The sequence below is a fragment of the Oncorhynchus mykiss genome, chromosome Y, assembly GCF_013265735.2.
Source record: "Oncorhynchus mykiss isolate Arlee chromosome Y, USDA_OmykA_1.1, whole genome shotgun sequence".
Taxonomy (NCBI): Eukaryota; Metazoa; Chordata; class Actinopteri; order Salmoniformes; family Salmonidae; genus Oncorhynchus; species Oncorhynchus mykiss.
In genome coordinates, this window is record NC_048593.1 from 10,473,071 (window position 1) to 10,496,753 (window position 23,683).

The 23,683-nt window shown below is 41.4% G+C and overlaps 1 protein-coding gene across 1 annotated transcript; it reads left to right on the forward strand.

Annotated features, from left to right (window-relative positions):
* The first annotated feature begins 361 nt into the window (after window positions 1-361).
* On the forward strand, window positions 362-23,463 carry zgc:63972 (protein CutA homolog). The gene is made up of 6 exons (XM_036968105.1): window positions 362-921; window positions 4,238-4,386; window positions 15,572-15,631; window positions 22,658-22,703; window positions 22,812-22,861; window positions 23,022-23,463. The coding sequence occupies exons 1-6, from the start codon at window positions 841-843 to the stop codon at window positions 23,122-23,124; spliced, it is 489 nt and encodes a 162-aa protein (XP_036824000.1). The 5' UTR covers window positions 362-840; the 3' UTR covers window positions 23,125-23,463.
* Window positions 23,464-23,683: the final 220 nt, after the last annotated feature.

The following is a 23,683-nucleotide window of genomic DNA, read 5'->3' on the forward strand; positions in this document are numbered from 1 at the left end:
AGAGAATCTGAAAGAAGCCAGTGTCTTGATTAATGACGGAAGATGTCTGATGCCTATGATAAAGAAAACCAAGTTCCTCAAATGATCTATATATTCACAGTGTGGGATTAGGTTGTGGCAATATTTTTTAGGACATGTCATTATGTCTTTGTTTATCATAACATATTTATATATTTTATAATTATGAACTGCGTGTTCAATAAACTCAACCATTATTGTGTTGTTGATGCCATGACCCTGATGTTGGTGTGCAGGTAAATGGAGCTGTTTCCTTGTGCATATATTTGGCAGATTTACTCAATTGTACCTGTCAAACAAGCGGGCCTACAGTATAGCCTCGCCCACAAAAAATTCAACCATTTATATTCCTAATCTGCGCACAACATACTTCCCACTCTCTATCCACTTTCTCGCATCCAGTGAAAAGCGCTTGTTTATGACAGCGCAAAAACTGTTTGTGACAGGGTTTCGGGTAGCGACCTAGGGCGAAACCGGTGTTTCGTTGGACGCTGTTGTATCAGGAAGTGTCAAACATCCAATGACAAGCGGATTCTTGTTTCCACTGCGCTGATCCACCGATATATGGTTTACTCACTTTTCTGCTGGATAAGGTTCACTTTTGCAGATTTTGAACATTCAAAATAGACTATTATTCACCAGAAATTACTCACGGACTATGAAGTGAGAACTTTATTGGTAGGTGAGGGTAAGCATATAGCTGCCTAGAAGTTAGTAGCCTACTCTCCCCTTCTCCAGGACAAATTGAGCGCACAAGGTGCCTCTGTTCTCGAACTCACTCTCTCCCGGACCTGACAGTTTGAAGAACTCGGTCAGAGTAAAATGGACTGGCTGTACCCACGATTTCACAAGGAGTCCCTAGCTCAAATTCTCTGTCGTTTAGGATTGTTCGTGATCTGTATGGTAAGTTAATTATTTTGTTGAATAAAATGATTTGTATCCAGCAGGTGGCAAATTATTTTCGCGTTGGATGGAGTTTTGTAGTAATAAGTAACACATTAGCTATATAAAATCAGTTAAATTATATGGGGCAACCCTCACCAAATAGGCCTAGTCACATATTTATTTAATTAGCCTACGTGAAATGCGTCTGTTTAATTATAAAACATTTTGGCGGATGTTTTGGACGGGGAGGGAGGGGGCACTTTAATATTGATTGAAATGCCAATCATTCCATCTCATACCATGCCGCTTGCAATGAAGCAGGGACAGGAGCTGCAGAGAGAGAGCGGATTATAAATTGGCCGCTATCTGTTCCAACTAACCATTCAGCTGTGGCAGTGCAATGATAAGAGGATAGAGGACAGAGAGAGTCACCAAGCTGTATCCCGGACACAGCATTCCAGCATTCTGAGAGGACAGTTATATGGATAATACCTAGCTTTGTTCGCTACCAATGAATGACCGTCAGGGTCAGGACCGTGTCCTAACTCCTTTCACCACTTGTCCTGATGTGACCTCAACTCAGAGATGTGACATGTGAAATATGTCCCTATAAACACTGATGCAGGGTTAGGTTTTGTTCAGCTCACTAATGGTTAAGATTAGGAGTTGCGGTATCTAATACTAGATCTGTGACTAAGGGCAACATGGTTCTCCCTTTGGGAAAAAAGGTATTCTGAGTAAATAAATGTTCAATAAAAAATATGTAAAAGTATTATGTTTGTTATGTCATCATCATTACTACCACCTCAAGGTGCACTGTAAAACATTTCCTGTAATTTTTCAAGGAAATTACAAGCAGTACAGTAGCCAGAAGGTTGCTGTAAATGTACAGTAAATTACTGTACAGTAAATTACCATAGATTTACAGGACTTTTACTGTAACACAAATTTACAGCATAGTACTGGAACACCTGACTACAGTAACATGCTGTATTTCTAGAATTTACAGTACATCACTGGAAGCAGAGTGGTTAGTAAACTTTTGCAGATTTACAGTGCAGGTAGCTCATGCCAACGACAGGCAGTGTATTCTGTTACATGTATTTGAAATAGGTATTTCAATACTTCCAATACGTATTTTGTCATTTGTATGTCACTGGCCTAAAATACATGTTTGTCATTTAGCAGACACTCTTGTCCAGGGCAACTTCCAGTCAGTGCATTCATCTAAGGGTGCTAAAGAAAACGCATGTCAAACAAATCTGTATCCGTTACTGGGAATGTTGTTTTAGTTAAGGATACATTGGTCTTCAAAATATCCTGTATTTGTAATAACATACATCCAAAAGGTATCTTTGCCCATCGCTGGCTAGTGCAAAGTACGTTATTGTAATATTCACATGAACTTGCCACCAGCTTCCTGTAGGTAACTGTAAAATGCAGAGCAATGACTGACATAGTACAAAACTGTGAAATGAGCCTACTATAATGTAAGAAAATAAATGCTACTGTAATCATGTTGGTATTTTACTGTAATCACATGGGATGAGTGCAAGCAGGTTGGCTGCTAGGTATTTGTATATTACAGCATATTTACGAATATTTGGTGTTTAATAACTTTAAGTTAATAACTAAACAAAGGCTTCCAAACTGGCAGTGATTACAAGGCAAAACAAATCAAAGGGACACTGCTTAACCCTCCTGCAGTGTTTCTGGTCGAATTGGACTGATTTACAAGTTTTCTCTGTGAAAAATGTAGTTCATTTAATCTGATTGTCATAAGGTTCCATGACTTTGTCCACACAGGGCATCTGAACACACAAAATACATTTGGCTGATTTTCATAAGATTTTGGGTGTTTTATTTAACTTTTGTACACCTGAGGTGTACAAAAATGACCGGTCATTAGAAATGAACGGGTGAGACTACAATTAGTGTCTAAAATTTAGTTCAGGCACATGCCCATTCATCAGATGGGCACACTTCGTCTCCCAAACCCCCACATGCATGTGTGTTTGAGCGCACACACACACACCCCACTCCTCTTCTTGGCTTCCATGGCAACCCCAACAGGAACCTTTCCCCAATATAATCTTTCCCCTACGGGAACCACACCTGTTGGCATTCTCACAAAAAATTGCAACATTGTTTCAATAATATAACTTTTCTCGCAACTCTCATATATACAGTTTTTTTGAGGCCTTGCTCACAATTCATTCTGTGGCAGCACATGACCAAACGATATACTGAATGTGAGGTTCTTGATCATATATTTGATCATGACACTGGTAAGGAGGAGAGAGTCCTTGTTAAACTTTGACACAAAGTAGTCTGTGATAAATAGCACAATCAATTTCAGCGGAATATTTGTTCAAGTCAAAATAATCCATACATTATGCTTTTTTTAAACTCAAAAACGAGTTGTATGAGCTCAGGTCAATGAGGCCTACAGGCCATAAACTGCAAATTAGAAACTTGTAATGTTCACAAGAACGTAAGTTGATAAAAAGATCTAACACAACATTAGGTGATAATATATGTATTATTATGGATTTATAATCTGCTATAAGGGGGCGGTCATTTTGGACCGGGAACACAGAATTAATGAACATGAAACGAACACTACAGGAGGGTTAATATTCAACCATTATAGGTTTAAGACCCACTGTCACTGTGATCTTTACCCAATATACTGTACTTTAAATCAGTTCAATTGGTACAGAATTCTCACTAATGGGTGCAACAAACATAGCCACTTAAAATATGTTAATGAGCCAGCTATTCTTTCTTCTCCCACAACATTTTTCCACAATGCTCCATCCTTTACGAAACACTGCAGTAAAATTATAACAAAAAAGGAATACAGTACTTTATTGTTAAATTGTATTGTAATACAATTACAGCAATTGCTAACAGTGAATATGTAATTGTATATTACAGTATACCAATTAATATTTACTGTTATACACCGCTTGCACTTGTAGAGGCCTTAACAAAAGTTTCTAAACTGGCACTGACTACAGGGCGAAATAGATCATTCTCGCTAATGGGTGCAACAAATATACCCCCTTTCAAGGCAATCCTCAAAATATGATAATGAGCCTGAGATTATTTCGCCCCACAACATTTTCCCACAATGCACCATAACTCACAGTATGCTGCTGTAATTCTAAATCAGTGTAGCGGAACAGCACGGTACTGTAATTTAGAATTACAGTACCTCACAGTGAAATTTTGCTGTAAATTTACAGGAATTTGTTACTGTGTGGGTGACATCTTGCGATTGTATTAAAGTGAATTGTATTGCTGTTCTCCCTTCCATCCTCTTCTCCAGGGAATGGTGTTGACCATGTCCATGTATCCCATGCTGAGGGCCCTGTGTGTCCAGCTCCATTCTGCCTTCACGGGGAGCTACGTACCTGGACACCACTCGGTCCTCCTCATCAACTGCCCCAATGAACAGGCAGCCAAGGACATAGGCAGGTAGGCTACCGAACAGCCAGCCTGGTCTCAGAGACGAGACATAATATAGTAAATGTAAAAGGAGGGTACTCAAATTAGTATGATATGTTACGTTTGGTATGGTTACGTAAGACAGATGGTTACTTAAAATCTTTAACCTCTCTCTGAAACTTAACCCTAACCCCTAGCCTAGCTAACGTTAGCAAGCTAGCTAACATTAGCACCCACATAGCAATCGTAACATATCCTACGTTGTACATATTGTACATTTTCAAATTCCTAACATATAATACAAATTGTAATTTGTAGCGCATCTTACGAAATGGGTGATGGACATCCACATATTAATACATACCATACCAATCGTAACACATCATACTAAACTGAGTTTCTCGGATTTAGATACAGAATTATACAAAATGCTCTGAGACCAGGTTGGGACAACATACCATTACCACAACAGAATACTACACTCCAGTGTTGTCATACTCAAGACCAGTCTCGGTATAGAGCCCAGAGTTTTTCCTGGTGAGGACACTTGGCCAGGAAAAACTCCTGGCCCTATTAATATCACCCATGTGATATATCTAACCACTAACTAGAATATATGCTGGGTAATTAGTATTTCCACAATGCGTCAGTTCTCTCCTATTTGTAGATGACTTATTAAAAAAAACAATAATAACAATAATAATACATACTTATTTGGAGCATTCCGGAATACTGAGTGATGTTACGTTCACTTCAGACCTAAGCTCTTATTATTGCTTTCTCTTTCTGCATTTATAGGAAATAAGTGAGTAAGCTGTGAAAGCCATAAGCCAGTGGAGTACTACTGTGAGTGCAGCTTCCTCTCTCCCTGCGTCTGTGGTGCATGTAGATGAGCTATTCTCTGTTTACCGTGTGCCTGCCTGGAGAGAACACTGAGTAGCTTTCAAACAAGCCACAATCTTCTGCCAAAATGTAAATGGCCATCCTCCCTCCTGTCTTCACAGGTTAGAGCAGTCAAATCAAGTTAAACAAAAACTAATTTTTTTTGTCATATGCTTCGTCAAACAACTGGTGTAGACTAACAGCGAAAAGCCTATTTATACAAGCCCTTCTAACAATGCAGAGAGAAAAAAATGATAACACAAGGAATAAATATACAATAAGTAACAATAACTTGGCTATATACATGGGGTAACAGCCGAGTCGATTTACAAGGGTATGAGGTAATTGAGGTAGATATGTACATATACAGTGCCTTGTAAAAGTATTCATCCCCCTTGGCAATTTTCCTATTTTGTTGCATTACAACCTGTAATTTAAACAGATTTTTTATTTTGATTTCATGTAATGGACATACACAAAATAGTCCAAATTGGTGAAGTGAAAAAAATGACTTGCTTCAGAAAATCTTTTTAAATAAAAAAATAAAAAATTAAAAGTGGTGCATGCATATGTCTTCACCCCCTTTGCTATGAAGCCCCTAAATATGATCTGGTTCAGCCAATTACCTTCAGAAGTCACATAATTAGTTTAAAAAAGTCCACCTGTGTGCAATCTAAGTGTCACATGATCTGTCACATGATCTCAGTACATATACACCTGTCCTGAAAGGCCCCAGTGCCTGCAACACCTCTAAACAAGGGGCACCACCAAGCAAGTGGCACCATGAAGGCCAGGGAGCTCTCCAAACAGGTCAGGGACAAAGTTGTGGAGAAGTACAGATCAGGGTTGGGTTATAAAAAAATATCAGAAACTTTGAACATCCCACAGAGCACCATTAAATCCATTATTAAAAACCTGAAAGAATATGGCACCACAACAAACCTGCTAAGAAAGGGCCGCCCACCAAAACTCACAGACCAGGCGAGGAGTGCATCAATCAGAGAGGTAACAAAGAGCAAAGATAACCCTGAAGGAGCTGCAAAGCTCCACAGCGGAGATTGGAGTATCTGTCCATAGGACCACTTTAAGCCGTACATTCTACAGAGCTGGGCTTTACGGAAGTGTGGCCAGACAAAAATAAGCAAACATGTTTGGTGTTCGCCAAAAGGCATGTGGGAGACTCCCCAAGCATATGTAAGAAAGTACTCTGGTCAGATGAGACTCAAATTGAGTTTTTTGGCCATCAAGGAAAACACTATGTCTGGCGCAAACCCAACACCCTTCATCACCCTGAGAACACCATCCCAGGGACTGGGAAACTGGACAGAATTTAAGGAATGATGGATGGCACTAAATACAGGGATATCCTTGAGGGAAACCTGTTTCAGTCTTCCAGAGATTTGAGACTGGGACGGAGGTTCACCTTCCAGACAATGACCCTAAGCATACTGCTAAAGCAACACTCGAGTGGTTTACGTCTTGGAATGGCCTTGTCTTGGAATGGCCTAGTCAAAGCCTGGACCTCAATCCAATTCAGAATCGGTGGTATGACTTAAAGATTGCTGTACATCAGTGGAACCCATCCAACTTGAAGGAACCGGAGAAGTTTTGCCTTGAAGAATGGGCAAAAATCCCAGTGGCTAGATGTGCCAAGCTTATAGAGACATACCCCAAGAGACCTGCAGCTGTAATTGCTGCAAAAGGTGTCTCTACAAAGTATTGACTTTGGGGGGGGTCAAGATGCCCTCAATTGAATCTGAGAGCCCATGCCGAATCTTTTTAGGATCCTGAGGGGGAAGAGGCGTTGTCGTTCCTTCTTCACGACTGTGTTGGTGTGTGTGGTCCATGATAATTCCTTAGTAAACGAGGAACTTGAATCTCTCGATCTGCTCCACTGCTGCCCTGTCGAAGTGAATGGAAGCATGCTCTGCCCTCCATTTCCTGTAGTCCACGATCAGCTACTTTGTCATACTGACATTGAGGGAGAGGTTGTTGTCCTGGCACCACACTGCCAGGTCACTGACCTCCTCCCTATAGGCTATCAAATCAAATTGTATTTGTCACATACACATGGTTAGCAGATTGGAGTGGGTCTAGGGTGTCAGGTAGGGTGGAGGTGATATGGTCCTTGACTAGTCTCTCAAAGCACTTCATGTCTCTCAAAGCACTTCATGAAGACGGAAGTGAGTGCTACGGGGCGGTAGTCGTTTAGCTCAGTTACCTTAGCTTTCTTGGGAACAGGAACAATGGTGGCCCTCTTGAAGCATGTGGGAACAGCAGACTGGGATAGGGATTGATTGAATATGTCCGTAAACACACCAGCCAGCTGGTCTGCGCATGCTCTGAGGGCGCGGCTGGGGATGCCGTCTGGGCCTGCAGCCTTGCGAGGGTTAACACGTTTAAATGTTTTACTCACCTCGGCTGCAGTGAAGGAGAGGCCGCATGTTTTGGTTGCAGGCCGTGTCAGTGGCACTGTATTGTCCTCAAAACGGGCAAAAAAGTTAGTCTACCTGGGAGCAAGACATCCTGGTCGTGACGGGGCTGGTTTTCTTTTTGTAATCCGTGATTGACTGTAGACCCTGCCACATACCTCTTGTGTCTGAGCCGTTGAATTGAGATTCTACTTTGTCTGTATACTGACGCTTAGCTTGTGGTTGTCTGACGCAATACGAAACATATCCCAGTCCACGTGATGGAAGCAGTCTTGGAGTGTGGAATCAGATTGGTCGGACCAGCGTTGAACAGACCTCAGCGTGGGAGCTTCTTGTTTTAGTTTCTGTCTGTAGGCAGGGATCAACAAAATGGAGTCGTGGTCAGCTTTTCCGAAAGGAGGGCGGGGCAGGGCCTTATATGCATCGCGGAAGTTAGAATAGCAGTGATCCAAGGTTTTGCCAGCCCTGGTTGCGCAATCGATATGCTGATACAATTTAGCGAGTCTTGTTTTCAGATTAGCCTTGTTAAAATCGCCAGCTACAATGAATGCAGCCTCAGGATGTATGGATTCCAGTTTGCAAAGAGTCAAATAAAGTTAGTTCAGAGCCATCGACGTGTCTGCTTGGGGGGGAATATATACGGCTGTGATTCTAATCGAAGAGAATTCCCACATTTGATTGTGAGGAATTCTAAATTAGGAAGGGCTTGAGTTCCTGTATGCTTTTGTGACCACACCACGTCTCGTTAGCCATAAGGCATACGCCCCCGCCCCTCTTCTTACCAGAAAGATGTTTGTTTCTGTCGGCGCGATGCATGGAGAAACCAGCTGGCTGCACCGACTCCGATAGCGTCTCTCCAGTGAGCCATGTTTCCGTGAAGCAAAGAACTTTACAGTCTCTGATGTCCCTCTGGAATGCTACCCTTGCTCGGATTTCATCAACCTTGTTGTCAAGAGACTGGACATTGGCGAGAAGTATACTGGGGAGTGGTGCACGATGTGCCCGTCTCCGGAGTCTGACCAGAAGACCGCTACGTTTCCCTCTTTTACGAAGTCGTTTTTTTGGGTCGCCGGCTGGGATCCATTCCATTGTCCTGGGTGAAAGGCAGAACACAGGATCCGCTTCGCGAAAGTCATATTCTTGGTCGTACTGATGGTGAGTTGACGCTGCTCTTATATTCAGTAGTTCTTCTCGACTGTATGTAATGAAACCTAAGATGACCTGGGGTACTAATGTAAGAATTAACACGTAAAAAAAACAAAAAACTGCATAGTTTCCTAGGAACGCGAAGCGAGGCGGCCATCTCTGTCGGCTATCTCAATGTCGTCGGTGATCAGGCCAACCACTGTCGTGTCGTTTGCAAACTTAATGATGGTGTTGGAGTTGTGCATGGCCACGCAGTCATGGGTGAACAGGGAGTACAGGATGGGACTAAACACGCACCCCTGAGGGACCACCGTGTTGATGGTCAGTGTGACGAATGTGTTGTTGCTTACCCTTACCACCTGGGGGTGGCCCATCAGGAAGTCCCGGATTCAGCTGCAGATGGAAGTGTTCAGTCCCAGGGTCCTGAGCTTAATGATGAGCTTGGAGGGCACTATGGAGTTGTCCAGGTGGGAGAGGGCAGTGTGGAGCAGACCTGGGATAACTATAGTTTTAAATATGCTTTGTGGAAAGTAACTATTTTTTGGGCAGAACAAATAGTTACATTGGAGGTGAAAACTATTTAAATACAGATCTGAAAAAAATTAGATGTTTAACTATTTAAATACAGATCTCAGAAAGTGACTACTTTTCAGATTTGCTGCCTTCAACTAATGTCAGGGCTGCAACTGGGGCTGCATGTTCCAGATATAAATATAATGACTAGAGCACACACAATGTCCTATAATATTTCAATCTATCGGACAGCAGATAATATTTTATCTAAATCAAATCAAGCTTTATTTATAAATCACATTTCAGACATGGAATGCAATGCAATGTGCTTTACAGGGAAAAAAACAACAAATAAAAAACAATGAAAATAATGCTGAAATATTTACTACACAAAATACACTATATATACCACGGTAAGTGGACACCCCTTCAAATGAGTGGATTCAGCTATTTCAGCCACTCCCGTTGCTGTTAGTTGTTTAAAATTGAGCACAAAGCCATGCAATATCCATAGAGAAACATTGGCCGTAGAATGGCCTTACTGAAGAGCTAAGTGACTTTCAACGTGGCACCGTCATAGGATGCCACCTTTCCAACAATTTGTCAAATTTCTGCCCTTCTAGAGCTTCTCCGGTCAACTGTAAGTGCTGTTATTGTGAAGTGGAAACGTCTAGGAGCAACAACAACTCAGCCGCAAAGTGGTAGGCCACACAAGCTCACAGAATGGGACCGCAGGGTGCTGAAGTGTGTATAGCGCATAAAAATGGTCTGGCAGTCAGATGGACTAATCTGGGTTTGGCGGATGCAAAGAAAATGTTACCTGCACCAATGCATTGTGCCAAATGTATAGTTTGGTGGGGGAGGAATGATGGTCTGGGGCTGTTTTTCATGTTTCTGGCTAACCCCTTAATTCCAGTGAAGGGACACCTTAATTCTACAGCATACAGAAATGACATTCTATATGCTTCTGTGCTTCCAACATTGGCTCTACAGTTTGGGGAAGGCCCTTTCTTGTTTCATTGTGACAATGCCCCCGTGCACAAAGCGAGGTCCATACAGAAATAGTTTGTTGAGATTGGTGTTTAATAACTTGACCTGCCTGCACAGATCCCTAACCTCAACCCAATCGACACCTTTGGGATGAATTGGAACGCCGACTGCGAGCCAGGCCTCATCGCCCAACATCAGTGCCCGACTTCACTAATGCTCTTGTGCCTGAATGGAAGCAAGTCCCTGCAGCAATGTTCCAACATCTAGTGGAACGCCTTCTCAGAAGAGTGGAGGCTGTTATAGCAGCAAAGGGATGACCAACTCCATTTTAATGCCAATGATTTTGGAATTACATGTTCGAAGAGCAGGTGTCCAAGTACTTTTGGTCATGAGTGTACGTAATGTGCATTCAGAAAGTATTCAGAACCCTTCACTTGTTCCACATTGTGTTACGTTGCAGCCTTATTCTAAAATGGAATAAATTGTTATATTTCCTCATCAATCTACACACAATAACCCATAATGCCGTAGCAATTTTTTTTTTTTTGAAATGTTTGCAAAAATATCACATTTTCATAAGTATTCAGACCTTTTGCTCAGTACTTTGTTGAAGCATGACGCTAGAAGCTTGGCACACCTGTATTCTTCTCTGCAGATCCTCTCAAGCTCTGTCAGGTTGGATGGGGAGCATTGCTGCACAGCTATTTTCACGTCTCTCCAGAGACTTTCCATCTGTTTTAAGTCCGTGCTTAGGCTGGGCTACTCAACGACATTCAGAGACCTGTCCCGGAACCACTCCTGCATTGTCTTGGATGTGTGCTTAGGGTCGTTGTCCTGTTAGAAAGGTGAACCTTTGCCACAGTCTAAGGTCCTGAGCGCTCTGGAGCAGGCTCATCTTTCCATCGATCCTCCCATCTCCACAGACGAACTCTGGAGCTCTGTCAGATTGACCATCGGGTTCTTCGTCACCTCCCTGACCAAGGCCCTTCTCCCCCGATTGCTCTGTTTGCCGGGCGGCCAGCTCTAGGAAGAGTCTTAGTGGTTCCAAACTTCTTCGATTTAAGAATGACCTTCAATGCTGCAGACATTTTTCTCTACCCTTCCCCAGATCTGTTCCTCGACACAATCCTGTCTCAAAGATCTACAGACAATTCCTTCGACCTCATGGCTTGGTTTTTTCTCTGACATGCACTGTCAACTGTGGTACCTTATATAGACTGGTGTGTGCCTTTCTAAATCATGTCCAATATATTTAATTTACCACAAGTGGACTCCAACCAAGCTGGAGAAACAGACGTCTCACAAGTCCTCAACTGGCAGCTTCATTAAATAGTGCCCGCAAAACACCAGTCTCAAAGTCAACAGTGAAGAGGCGACTCCGGGATGCTCTAGGCAGAGTTGCAAAGAAAAAGTACATATCTCAGACTGGCCAATAAAAATAAAATATTAAGATGGGCAAAATAACACAGACACTGGACAGAGGAACTCTGCCTAGAAGGCCAGCATCCCAGTCGCCTCTTCACTGTTTGAGACTGGTGTTTTGCGGGTACTATTTAATGAAGCTGCCAGTTGAGGACTTGTGAGGCATCTGTTTCTCAAACTAGACACTCCAATATACCTGTCCTCTTGCTCAGTTGTGCACCGGGGCCTACCACTCCTTGTTCTATTCTGGTTAGAGCCCGTTTGCGCTGTTCTGTGAAGGGAGTAGTACACAGCGTTGTACAAGATCTTCAGTTTCTTGGCAATTTCTCGCATGGAATAGCTTTCATTTCTCATAACAAGAACAGACTGACGAGTTTCAGAAGAAAGTTCTTTGTTTCCAGACATTTTGAGCCTGCAATCGAACCCACAAATGCTGATGCTCCAGATACTCAACTAGTCTAAAGAAGGCCAGTTTTATTGCTTCTTTAATTAGCACAACAGTTTTCAGCTTCGCTAACATAATTGCAAAAGGGTTTTCTAATGATCAATTAGTCTTTAAAAATCATACATTTGGATTAGCTAACACATCGTGCCATTGGAACACAGGAGTGATGGTTGCTGATAATGGGCCTCTGTATGCCTATGTAGATATTCCATTTAAAAATCTTCCGTTTCCATCTACAATTGTCATTTACGACATCAACAATGTCTTCACTATACAGTGCCTTGCGAAAGTATTCGGCCCCCTTGAACTTTGCAACCTTTTGCCACATTTCAAGCTTCAAACATAAAGATATAAAACTGTATTTTTTTGTGAAGAATCAACAACAAGTGGGACACAATCATGAAGTGAAACAACATTTATTGGATGGGAGACTCTGTCCATAGGACAACAATCAGTCGTATATTGCACAAATCTGGCCTTTATGGAAGAGTGGCAAGAAGAAAGCCATTTCTTAAAGATATCCATAAAAAGTGTTGTTTAAAGTTTGCCACAAGCCACCTGGGAGACACACCAAACATGTGGAAGAAGGTGCTCTGGTCAGATGAAACCAAAATTGAACTTTTTGGCAACAATGCAAAACGTTTTGTTTGGCGTAAAAGCAACACAGCTCATCACCCTGAACACACCATCCCCACTGTCAAACATGTTGGTGGCAGCATCATGGTTTGGGCCTGCTTTTCTTCAGCAGGGACAGGGAAGATGGTTAAAATTGATGGGAAGATGGATGGAGCCAAATACAGGACCATTCTGGAAGAAAACCTGATGGAGTCTGCAAAAGACCTGAGACTGGGACAGAGATTTGTCTTCCAACAAGACAATGATCCAAAACATAAAGCAAAATCTACAATGGAATGGTTCAAAAATAAACATATCCAGGTGTTAGAATGGCCAAGTCAAAGTCCAGACCTGAATCCAATCGAGAATCTGTGGAAAGGACTGAAAACTGCTGTTCACAAATGCTCTCCATCCAACCTCACTGAGCTCGAGCTGTTTTGCAAGGAGGAATGGGAAAAAATGTCAGTCTCTCGATGTGCAAAACTGATAGAGACATCCCCCAAGCGACTTACAGCTGTAATCGCAGCAAAAGGTGGCGCTACAAAGTATTAAATTAAGGGGGCTGAATAATTTTGCACGCCCAATTTTTCAGTTTTTGATTTGTTAAAAAAGTTTGAAATATCTAATAAATGTCGTTCCACTTCATGATTGTGTCCCACTTGTTGTTGATTCTTCACAAAAAAATACAGTTTTATATCTTTATGTTTGGAGCCTGAAATGTGGCAAAAGGTCGCAAAGTTCAAGGGGGCCGAATACTTTCGCAAGGCACTGTATTTCTGGTCAATTTGATGTTATTTTAATGGACAAAAACAAGGACAATTCTAAGTGACCCCAAAGTTTTGACAGGAAGTGTACATGTAAATGAATCAATACATTCTAGTATGGTAACATGATTAAGTATATTTCAAGCTAGAATCCAACAGCTGGAAATAATCCTGGAACCCCTGCGGTTAGGGTGAATCCTGTCTCTGTTAAAAAGTGCTGGTTTCTTCCACAGCAAATCAAAGTTGTCACACAAAGTTGCAAAGTTTCTTCAGTTACTTGTTGATGAGTCGGCTGAAACGTACCGAACCCCTTCGGTATCACGGGAGGGGAACAGAGATGATTATTATATTCCCTGTGCTAGCGAGCATGTTTAAAACATTTTTGTAGTCCTCCCTCCGATCACCTAAAACGAAGGTCGTTAAACCTATGTGAGTGACGATGGTCTCAATGTTAGAGTAGTTGGCCAGAACCGTGGGCAGGAGGGAGTTGATGTCATGGACAGAGGCTCCTTGGTGACAGTGGACCTTGGTCGGTCCACAGATCATAGGCAGGCCAAAATCTCTCACCATCAAGCTGCCCACCATGATGTTGGTTGTGATGGAATCCGATGGGGAAGCAACCTGTTGAACTGTGGTTGCCATGGCCGTGAGGGAGGTGCCACTGGGCGGCCGCCGGCTGTTGGTAAACATCCAGGATCCGTGCTGACTCCCAGGGCTGGTAGGTCCGGCACCAAGGGGAGCAAACCAGTTTGATAACTGGATTGTATCTTCTTGGATAGATGAAGGGTGCCCAGACTGCCTCCCCAATCTCTTACGCCTTGTGAGTGTCCAGTCTCCCATGGGCCACGGAGTTGAGTTTAACTTCTGTCTGTTGGATTGGGAGAGATGACGTCTGTTTCTATATGAATATTATTTTCATTTCCATTCTCCTGAACATACCCCAGTTGTAGATAATCAAGTATACCCAAGCAACCAACCAATTATATTGTGTACAGATAAGTATAAATAAGCTTTGACACTATGCTGCACAGCAAATTCTCCACTGTTGAAATAAAACAAATGAACACTGACATATAGACACCGGAACAGTGTTAAATTAATACACTGCTTAGTCTAAAGCCGTATTCAAATATTTCCCGCCTTGCCTTTCGGTTAAATTGTGGAGTTACCACCCATGACTGTATTTGTTATGGGTTCATCCATTTTCTGTCCGATGGATTTCACGGATCTCTCAAGTGAGATCCAAAGTGAATAAAATACAACATACATATATATTTCCTAAGGCCTTATTTTGAGGACCTAGTTTTACCCTAATACAGGGACCTGAAACTCATGCACATTTTCTGCCCAGTTCTGGTGTGGAGTGCAATAGGGATTGCATCACCTGTGGATCTGTTAGTGAGGTATGCGAATTGGAATGGGTCACGGGTGTCTGGGATGATGGTGTTGATGTGGAGCCATGACCAGGCTTTCAAAGCATTTCATGGCTACAGACGTGAGTGCTATGAGGTAGTCATTTTAGAGTGGTTACTTTGGCATTCTTGGGATGTTGGAATGTCCATGGCTTCTGTTTGAGCTATGTAGGTACTGTCACTGTGGGGACGACATCGTCGATGCACTTATTAAGGAAGCCGGTGACTGATGTGGTCAACGCCTCAATGTTTTTGGATGAATCCCGGAACATATTGCAGACTGTGCTATGAAACAGTCCTGTAGCTTTGCATCCACTTCATAGGGCCACGTCCGTATTGAGCGCATCACTGGTACTTCTTGTTAGAGGGCGAGGGAGTAAAGGTGATCTAGAGTTTTATCTCCTCTAGTTGTGCAGGTGGCATGTTGGTAAAAAAAAAAAAATGAGGTGAGACAGATTTCAGTTTTGCAGTAGCATTGAGGAAATGTTCTCAATTGTTTTCAAAATTAGAAACAACATATCCTCAAAATAACCAGATCATATCCATAAGTGTTTTAATTGATGTCTCTCTCCTCCTTCCCACTCTTGTCCACAGAGCCCTTATGGAGAGGAGGATGGCAGCATGCATCAATATTCTGCCCAGGACTTCTACGATGTAAGTTCTGTCTGGCTAGCTGGCACGCATGCACTTCTTGAGTATGGGTACCCGTTGCTAAGGAAATCACTATTGTGGTTACTTGACTGAATGTAAATGACTCACATTACCACAAGAGAGTGAGAAAGTTTCAATCTAAAGTGTGTAAGCCTGTAAATGCATTGGCCATGAATAAGAAAGTGTGTTCTGTTCTCATAGAGGCTTGTCAATGTTTTACCAGCTACTCAACAAGGTGCTACTGGATTTACACCTTCAGGAAACAGAACAGCAGTGACCTGCTACTAAAATAGTTACTTATCTACAAGTTGAATGCACAATGTCATTGAGCCACCAAAAGAAGGTCAGATAAGGACAGAGTGCAATGACTGGCATTTTATTTTACCAGGCAAGTCAGTTAAGAACAAATTCATTTTTTCAATGATGGCCTAGGAACAGTGGTTTAACTGCCTTGTTCAGGGGCAAAGCGACAGATTTTTACCTTGTCAGCTCAGGGATTCGATCTTGCAACATTTCGGTCCAACACTCTAACCACTACCTGCTGGGTATCGCCATTAACTCTCCTTTAACTCAGTATTCAACTGATTGATACGTAACTATTTTAGTAGCAGGTCAGGCTGTTCTATTTCCTGAAAGTGTAACTTCAGTAACACCTCGTTGAGTAGCTGTTTAAACATTGACAAGCCTCTATGAGAACAGACCATACATTCTTATCCATGGCCTAAGATAAGAGAAAGCTAGATGGAGTAAGATACAGCAACAGCCACCAGGCCAGAAACAAGTGCCAAACCCTCAACTTAGCAGGCCATTGTGTGACTTGTGTCACTGTAGAGAAACTGTGGATATTGGCCAGCTGTCAGTCAAAGTGGCTGTGTCTGTTACTGAATGTCCTGCTTGACTTGAGACTAACTGTTTGTGCAACCATGAGTGAGAGTGTTTTATTCCAGTTTATCTAATGTGTTGTGTTATGAAATGACATTATCTATGACTATGGGCAAAGATGGTCTCTTGTGAAAGAGTCACGTGTGGCCTTGTGTCAATCAGTGGTTCTCAATTCTCTCCTCAGGGACCCCCAGCTATTCCAGATGTAATTCACTTCATTTAACGTGTCAATTAACACAATAATTGTAATAATATAATATGGCTGACCAGATGTTTCTTCAAAAGGATCCAAAAATAACCTTTCAGATTATCCATAAAGGTTCTATAAAGAACTATCGTGTCTTTACTATAATTTCCCAATATAACCTTTCAGATATTTTCATATCTGATCAATAATCTTCTGATTAATGATTTATTTATTTTCCCTCACCTTAGTCTCATTCTAAGCGTCGTAAATTGTTGGTTATCTGCACGAATCCTAGTCTTCACTATGAGTCATCCATACATCAATTGTCCTAAATCATGTATTTATTACTAACTAAGTAATTCATATAAATGCATAAACAAACAGTAAATATGGTTACATGAGATGATAGAATGTGCCCTAGTGGGCTGAACCGGCATGGAGGCTTGTTAGACAAAGGGGCAATGGGGGTGTCGACTAAGAAGTCCCTACAGAGTTAATTATAACAATTAAAATGCTAATCCCTTACACATGAACGCTCACTCATTCGGGAACAATTGCAATCAATATATATATTTACGCTCAGTGTGTCATCTTGATCGCTGGTGAAAAGTCTTTCTTTTGTAGAATTGTCCGTCTCTCTCTCTCTGTGTTGTTTAGAGGGGATAGTTCGAAGTGACATTCATTGTAGAATGGATGTTTCGGCGGTTGTCGTTCTTCGCGTTCAATGATACCGAATTCCTAGCTGCAGACTAGTAATCAATATCAAAGACTTGTTCTTATTCTGTCGGTATCGATGGTATAAGAGTAACCACGTGGTATGGTTAAAAGATTCAGCAATGGTCTACAACCTTTGTCCTCCCCTAATGGAGAAAAACATGGTCTGCTGATAATTTCTCAAAGTTGGGTTTTATTCGGAATGGCAGAAAAGGGCTGTCCCAGGATGTCTGACCCTAACTGGGCTCAGGGGCGGTCCTCTAATTTAGTTCAAATCCAATTGGGAATTTTATTTTTCTTCATTAAACAGTCCACAATCATATTACACCATTATACAAACAGTATCATACTCACTCATTCATCTTATACAACAATTAGATGTAAACCTCATATATGAGGCTATTATATAAACAGCGTTATGGTAATGTGGCCACACCGTCTCTCTTGAGCTTCCCAAGTTGTGACAAACGCACCAGTTCGTAGCTGGATTCTTCACCGATCTTTTACACTTTCTCTGGAACATGAAATTTGTTCGTACCTCGAGTTCTGTGAGGTGGAAGGATTTCCTTTGTCCTCTGTGAAAGTTTACCCTCTAATACTGTGAGGCAGGGTCTTCTGAGGAATTTACGACCTCTGACCACAGCAGCCTAGTTGAAGGAGGAAAGGGGGGCGGCAGGGAGCGGGGGATGGGGTTGCTATACTCAGAGACCAACGTCATGACAGAACCATAAATAGGGGTTCTAGATAGCCCCACAAAAGGTAACCATAATGGAACCCATTTTTGGTCCTTTTTAGAAAAAAAATGTTCTTGATAGCACTCTGTGGTTACAAGCAGGGCATAACATTTACTTTTTGTCCAGAAAGATGGCAGCCACTCAGATTTTTTTACAACCCAAAATATGTTTTATCCCGCTAATATTACACCAATAAAACACCCAAAATGTATGAGCATGCTTTGTAATGTTTCTAAAACAATAAATGTATTACTAGTAAGAAGTAATGTGCAATATTGTTTAATTTATTTACATTTTTGTGACGTAATTATTTTAACCAAAATGTCACAGATGAGACAAAAATGTTAATCTGCCAGTGTAAGGGCGGAAGGATACCGTGGTTGCATGACTAGAGACATATTTGTGCCTGTGAGATTGAGTTTGACAAGTAGAAACATTGTCTTTTCTTCCCTAGCAGTTGAAACTCAAACTTAGGAAAAAAAACTTAGCTTGTGATGAAAAACCTTTAAATAGCCAAGAAACACAAGGACAAATTCTCACTTCAGTAGACTTTCACTTCAAGTAAATTAGACCAACTTTTATGTCTGTGCTCAGCTCTTCTAAAAATGAATATTTTACTCAGCTCTTCATGTGTGCACAGCCAGCCCCCAGTAAGGCAGTGTTGCAGCGCGAGGTGGAATAGGCTAAATCGGATTCGTAGTTCTTTGATTTTGTGCGATTATTTAACCAGCTATGAAACAAAACGTCAGAAATAATTTGAAATCAGCTCCTGCAGCATTTATTTTACTATTTATGATAATACTTGACTATTGTTATTAACAAATGTGAGTGAAATGCTCGCGCTGGGGAGCCCTGACCACCCGCTAATGTGGCTGGTGAAATTAACATCTGAAGGGCACTGCATGGTCATTCCGATCGCTGGATTTGCCGTGCAGCATTTACAGTGATATGATTGACCGGCTCAGATCAGTCTTATGTAGCAAAATTTGAAAGTTGATAAACTCACTTTTGAGAAAAGTGCCTTTGAATGTTTTGCTACCTCCTGGAGAGCTCTCCGTTGTCTACACCCATTCAGCATTGTTCACACTCTCTTAAGCCAGCCCCACCTATCTCTTTAAGGATTCACATGTGAGGTCATGTGCTAAACAGTGAGTAGTGTAGTAAAGAATAAGACTAAAAGTGGTATTAGCCTACAATAAGGAAAAATTCTAGGTAAACAGAAAGTGTCCAGATAAAAATATTTCAGAAATATTAGGTGACGCTAGCCCAGACACCGTTGTCTAAATTGATGGGTCATGTGAAAGAAATGCTATAACCTCCAGCCACATCCAGTGGTGGAATAAGTACTAAATTGTCATACTTGAGTAAATCTAATGATAGAAACCTTCAAAGTAAAATACTTGGTTTTAAAAATAAAGTATCAAAAGTATATATCATTTCAAATTCCTTATATTAAACCAGACAGACCAATTTTTTATTTACAGATAGCCAGGGGCACACTCCAACATAATTTACAAATGAAGCATTTGTGTTTAGTGTGTCTGCCAGATCAAATGCAGTAGGGATGACCAGGGATGTTCCCTTGATAAGTAGTGAAGTAAAAGATTCCAAAAATATAAATAGCAAAGTAATGCAGAGATATTATAGTACTTTAAAGTATTTTCTGAGGCAACCTTCGTCAGCCTCAGAAAGCCTGGCCTCTCAACAATTTGAAATGGCATCATGTCCTTTGCAATGTAATACGAAAAGGACTGCAGTGAGGTCTTGAGCATTTTTTTGACGTGGGTGCATAAGCAGCCTGACTTTTTAAATGCTTGCTCGAGTGTCTGTGTCACAACTGTAGAGGAGGGACCGGTAGCATCACTGGGTTTGCCTGCTGCACACCCACTCTGTAAACAAGGGAAAAGCAAATTTATTATTATTACTAGTATTGTTACATTATGATTATTATTCACTTACACACAGTCTCTTCGGTGTTGCATTTGAGTATATGCAATGACCCAATGGACAATTTACATAAATACAAATGAGTCTTAAGACTGTGATGGTAATTGTAATGAGCCCAACAATTGACATAAATACAGGAGTCTTGTATAGTGTTTCTCCTGTTGGAACACTTTTACAACCAAGTCGACGTCTGCCGGATTTTAAATTAACAAAATATGTTGGTGGGTGACTAAACTACCTAACGTGTTATCGTGTGCAATGGGCGAATAGAGTCTGCAGACACACGATGCAGACACACAATGTATACAGCAGCAGAACAACGTGTAGTGTTTTTACAAGAGTAAATAACACTGAAAGCTTCAGTTTACATTATTGACAAGCTATTAGCAAGTTAGACAAACCTTAACATTTTTCCCCATTCCGAAGTCCCCACATCATGCATTGAGCTAAAAGTTAACTTACCTTGCATTCGCTATAAAGTAGTGGGTGGTGGTCACCAAGATGACTCAAAAGATTTTAAATGTTTCGCATCCATTTTTTGTTGTTGCATGTTCTGCAGACAGGGTGACCATCTTCGATTAAGTTTCCCTCAGCACTCTTATGAACCCCAAAATACGACCACACTTCAGATTTGGTCTTCTTGGAAGGCTGAAAAATCTCCCGAGCGCTGTCACTGCCTTCCGCCATGTTTTCACACAAAACAACAACACTCACGTTGCATGCTGCGCCTGCTTCAGACTGTTGCTAACTTTGGTTGATGCTGGACAGTATTTACAGTGAGTTTTTCAAACTGTGGTAATCAAACATGGTTTTAATTATAATTAATATTTGAAATGGTAATATTAATCGTCGGGAATTTTACCGTGGTTTATCGTGAACCCGTAACCGTTTCATCCATACGTTACACACACTTCATACACGTAAGTTAATGTTAGCTAGCAAGCCAGCCACCGCTAATGTTAAGCTAATTTAGAAATGTAATGTTAACGTTAGCTAGCTAGCTATTTTTTTTACTTCAATCCCAGTCCATAAAGTAACGTTACAAGCAATACAAACCGATTGTCATAGATAGCTAAAGATAACCCAATAGGTTCAATGTTAATCAGCAAGCAGCCATCGAACTGCAGCTGGCTGTCTAACAGCAAGCTTTAACTAGCAATACAAACCGATTGTCATAGCTAGCTAAAGTTAACCAAATAGGTTCAATGTTAGCTAACTAACATTAGCTAGCCATGCAAAATGGCATTCTGAGAAAACATCACTAACGCTACCCACACATAAATTAATCTACAATGTCTTCTTCAATTAAATTTTTTGTACCTAAATCAGGGAAGGTTTTTACCTAAATTTCTCATCTGATTCATTTTCATAATCAAAGTCTCAGCATGCCACGACCTTCCTCCAGAAATTAATCCACAACTTTTTCCCACTGACCTTTGTCAATAGCGCCCAATAAATTCAGGGCAGCAAAGTTATTGAGAGCAGTAGCAACATATTTGCAGTTCTCCATGGCTAACGTTATATATTTAAAAAAAACTGCAGTAAAAAGCATTTTCTACGCATAACGACCAGCTAATTTTATAGACACAATCCCTACATGGCAGACCAATCTGAAACGAATTTCTCTGAATGTCCAGCCGACTCATTATCTCAGCCAATCATGGCTAGTGGGAAGGTTCCTGACTTTCTTTGGCTAATCCCACAGGGCTTGTAATTTAACAACTTTATTCATATTTACAGATGACATAAATTTGTTATCGAGAAGGCAATTCTCCCAAAAAACGCATATTGATAAAAATAAAAACAATTACGTTCAAACGTCTCTCCTGTGAAGTCATGACTTGCGACATATGGCTAGTTTCCTGAATTGGGTCATATATGTCCACTGCTGAAGTCAGTGCATTCATACTTCTTGCGCTTCGCAAGCGCAGAGCTGTTGTGAAGGTAGTTGTCAAGGAAGTGAGTTTGTGTTTATGCAGGATCTCCTACCCCAACTACCGTCAACCAATCATGTCAATGCAGAGCAGCCCTATGGAGCCCATATGGAGCCCTCCGCATTGTTACAAAATATGAGAGGTGCATGGCGATGCGGTACAAAGCTCATTTTGGCCTTTGCGTGCCTATGGAGGCTCTGCATTTGCGTCACACCATCCATATATCACCTCCAACCACATTTTCGGATCAAGCATGAATTTGCTCTTACCTGCCAATGTCAAATTCTACCTGCATTTGACAGGTGGTGGATGTTAACTTCTAGGTCCTGGTTACAAGCCAAATAACCTCTATCTGGTACTATTTAGAACCATTATATTTGAGTGTGTATTTTTTTAATCTATTTTTTTAATTGAACCTTTATTTAATTAGACAAGTCAGTTAAGAACAAATTCTTCTTTACAACGACGGTCTACCCCGGCCAAACCCGGACTACACTGGGCCTATTGTGCGCCACCCTATGGGACTCCTAATCACGGCCGGATGTGATACACTACACAGAAGTATACTTTTCACTGTGTGTGTACAATTTCCTACTGCATGTCCCAAGGTTTTTTTTTTTTTGTCCCATAGGTATTACTGGAAAGGAGAGGTTCAAGATGCGACAGAAATTCTGATGGTAAGGTTATTTGGCAGAGCTTTTAAGTCTCTGGCCAGTCATTCAGAATTACGCTGTGAGTTGAAACCAACTTTCCAGAGTGATAACAGGGACTTTTCTGCATTGTAGTTTGTGAAGACGAGGACCTCGAAGATCCAGAGGGTCACAGACTTTGTCAAGTAAGTTACATTTGGTTCCTTTAGAAATCATCCCAAGCAGTTACATGTCAGGTAAAGCCAAAGCATTTCTGGGTCCAGGGCAACAGTACTTCAGGTCTCAGGAAGGCAGTAGGGATGCTAATTTGCCTAATATCTATGTTGTTCCTTCCCTCCACCCCAGATCTGTCCATCCCTATGAGACTCCAGAGGTGCTGAGTTTTCCAGTTGAGGACGGGAGCCTGCCATATATGAAATGGATGGACGAGGCCGTTCCTGACGACTGACGAATGAGGGAGCATAATATCCCCAATGGTCTGTGATCTTATTGGATGTGAATCTCCAATCGGTTGATTAACAGGAGAGTTAGGCCACAGGGATTGGCTAGGAACCAGGAAGCTTTGGATTAGATCGAGGGGTCCAAAGTTTAACTCATGCTTTTGAACTCGCAATCCATAGATGATAACGGATTAGCTCCCACCAGAGGGGCATACAGTGCCTTGCAAAAGTATTCATCCCCCTTGGCGTTTTTCCTATTTTGTTGCATTACAACCTGTAATTTAAACTGATTTTTATATGGATTTCATGTAATGGACATACACAAAATAGTTAAAATTGGTGAAGTGAAAAAAAATGAAAAAACTTGTTTCAAAAAAGAAAAAATAAAATAAAATGGAAAAGTGGTGCATGCATATTGTCACGTCCTGACCTTAGTTCCTTTTTTTAATGTCTCTATTTTAGGTTGGTCAGGGTGTGAGTTGGGTTGGGAATTCCATGTTTTGTTCTATGTTTGTATTTCTATGTGTTTGGCCTGGTATGGTTCCCAATCAGAGGCAGCTGTCAATA

Excerpts from the sequence above, each read along its gene's own strand:
- zgc:63972 (XM_036968105.1), top strand. The coding sequence starts at position 841 with ATGGACTGGCTGTACCCACGATTTCACAAGGAGTCCCTAGCTCAAATT. Across the intron at positions 922-4,237 it reads GATTGTTCGTGATCTGTATG|GGAATGGTGTTGACCATGTC; the intron begins GTAAGTTAATTA and ends CCTCTTCTCCAG. Across the intron at positions 22,862-23,021 it reads AGGGTCACAGACTTTGTCAA|ATCTGTCCATCCCTATGAGA; the intron begins GTAAGTTACATT and ends CCTCCACCCCAG.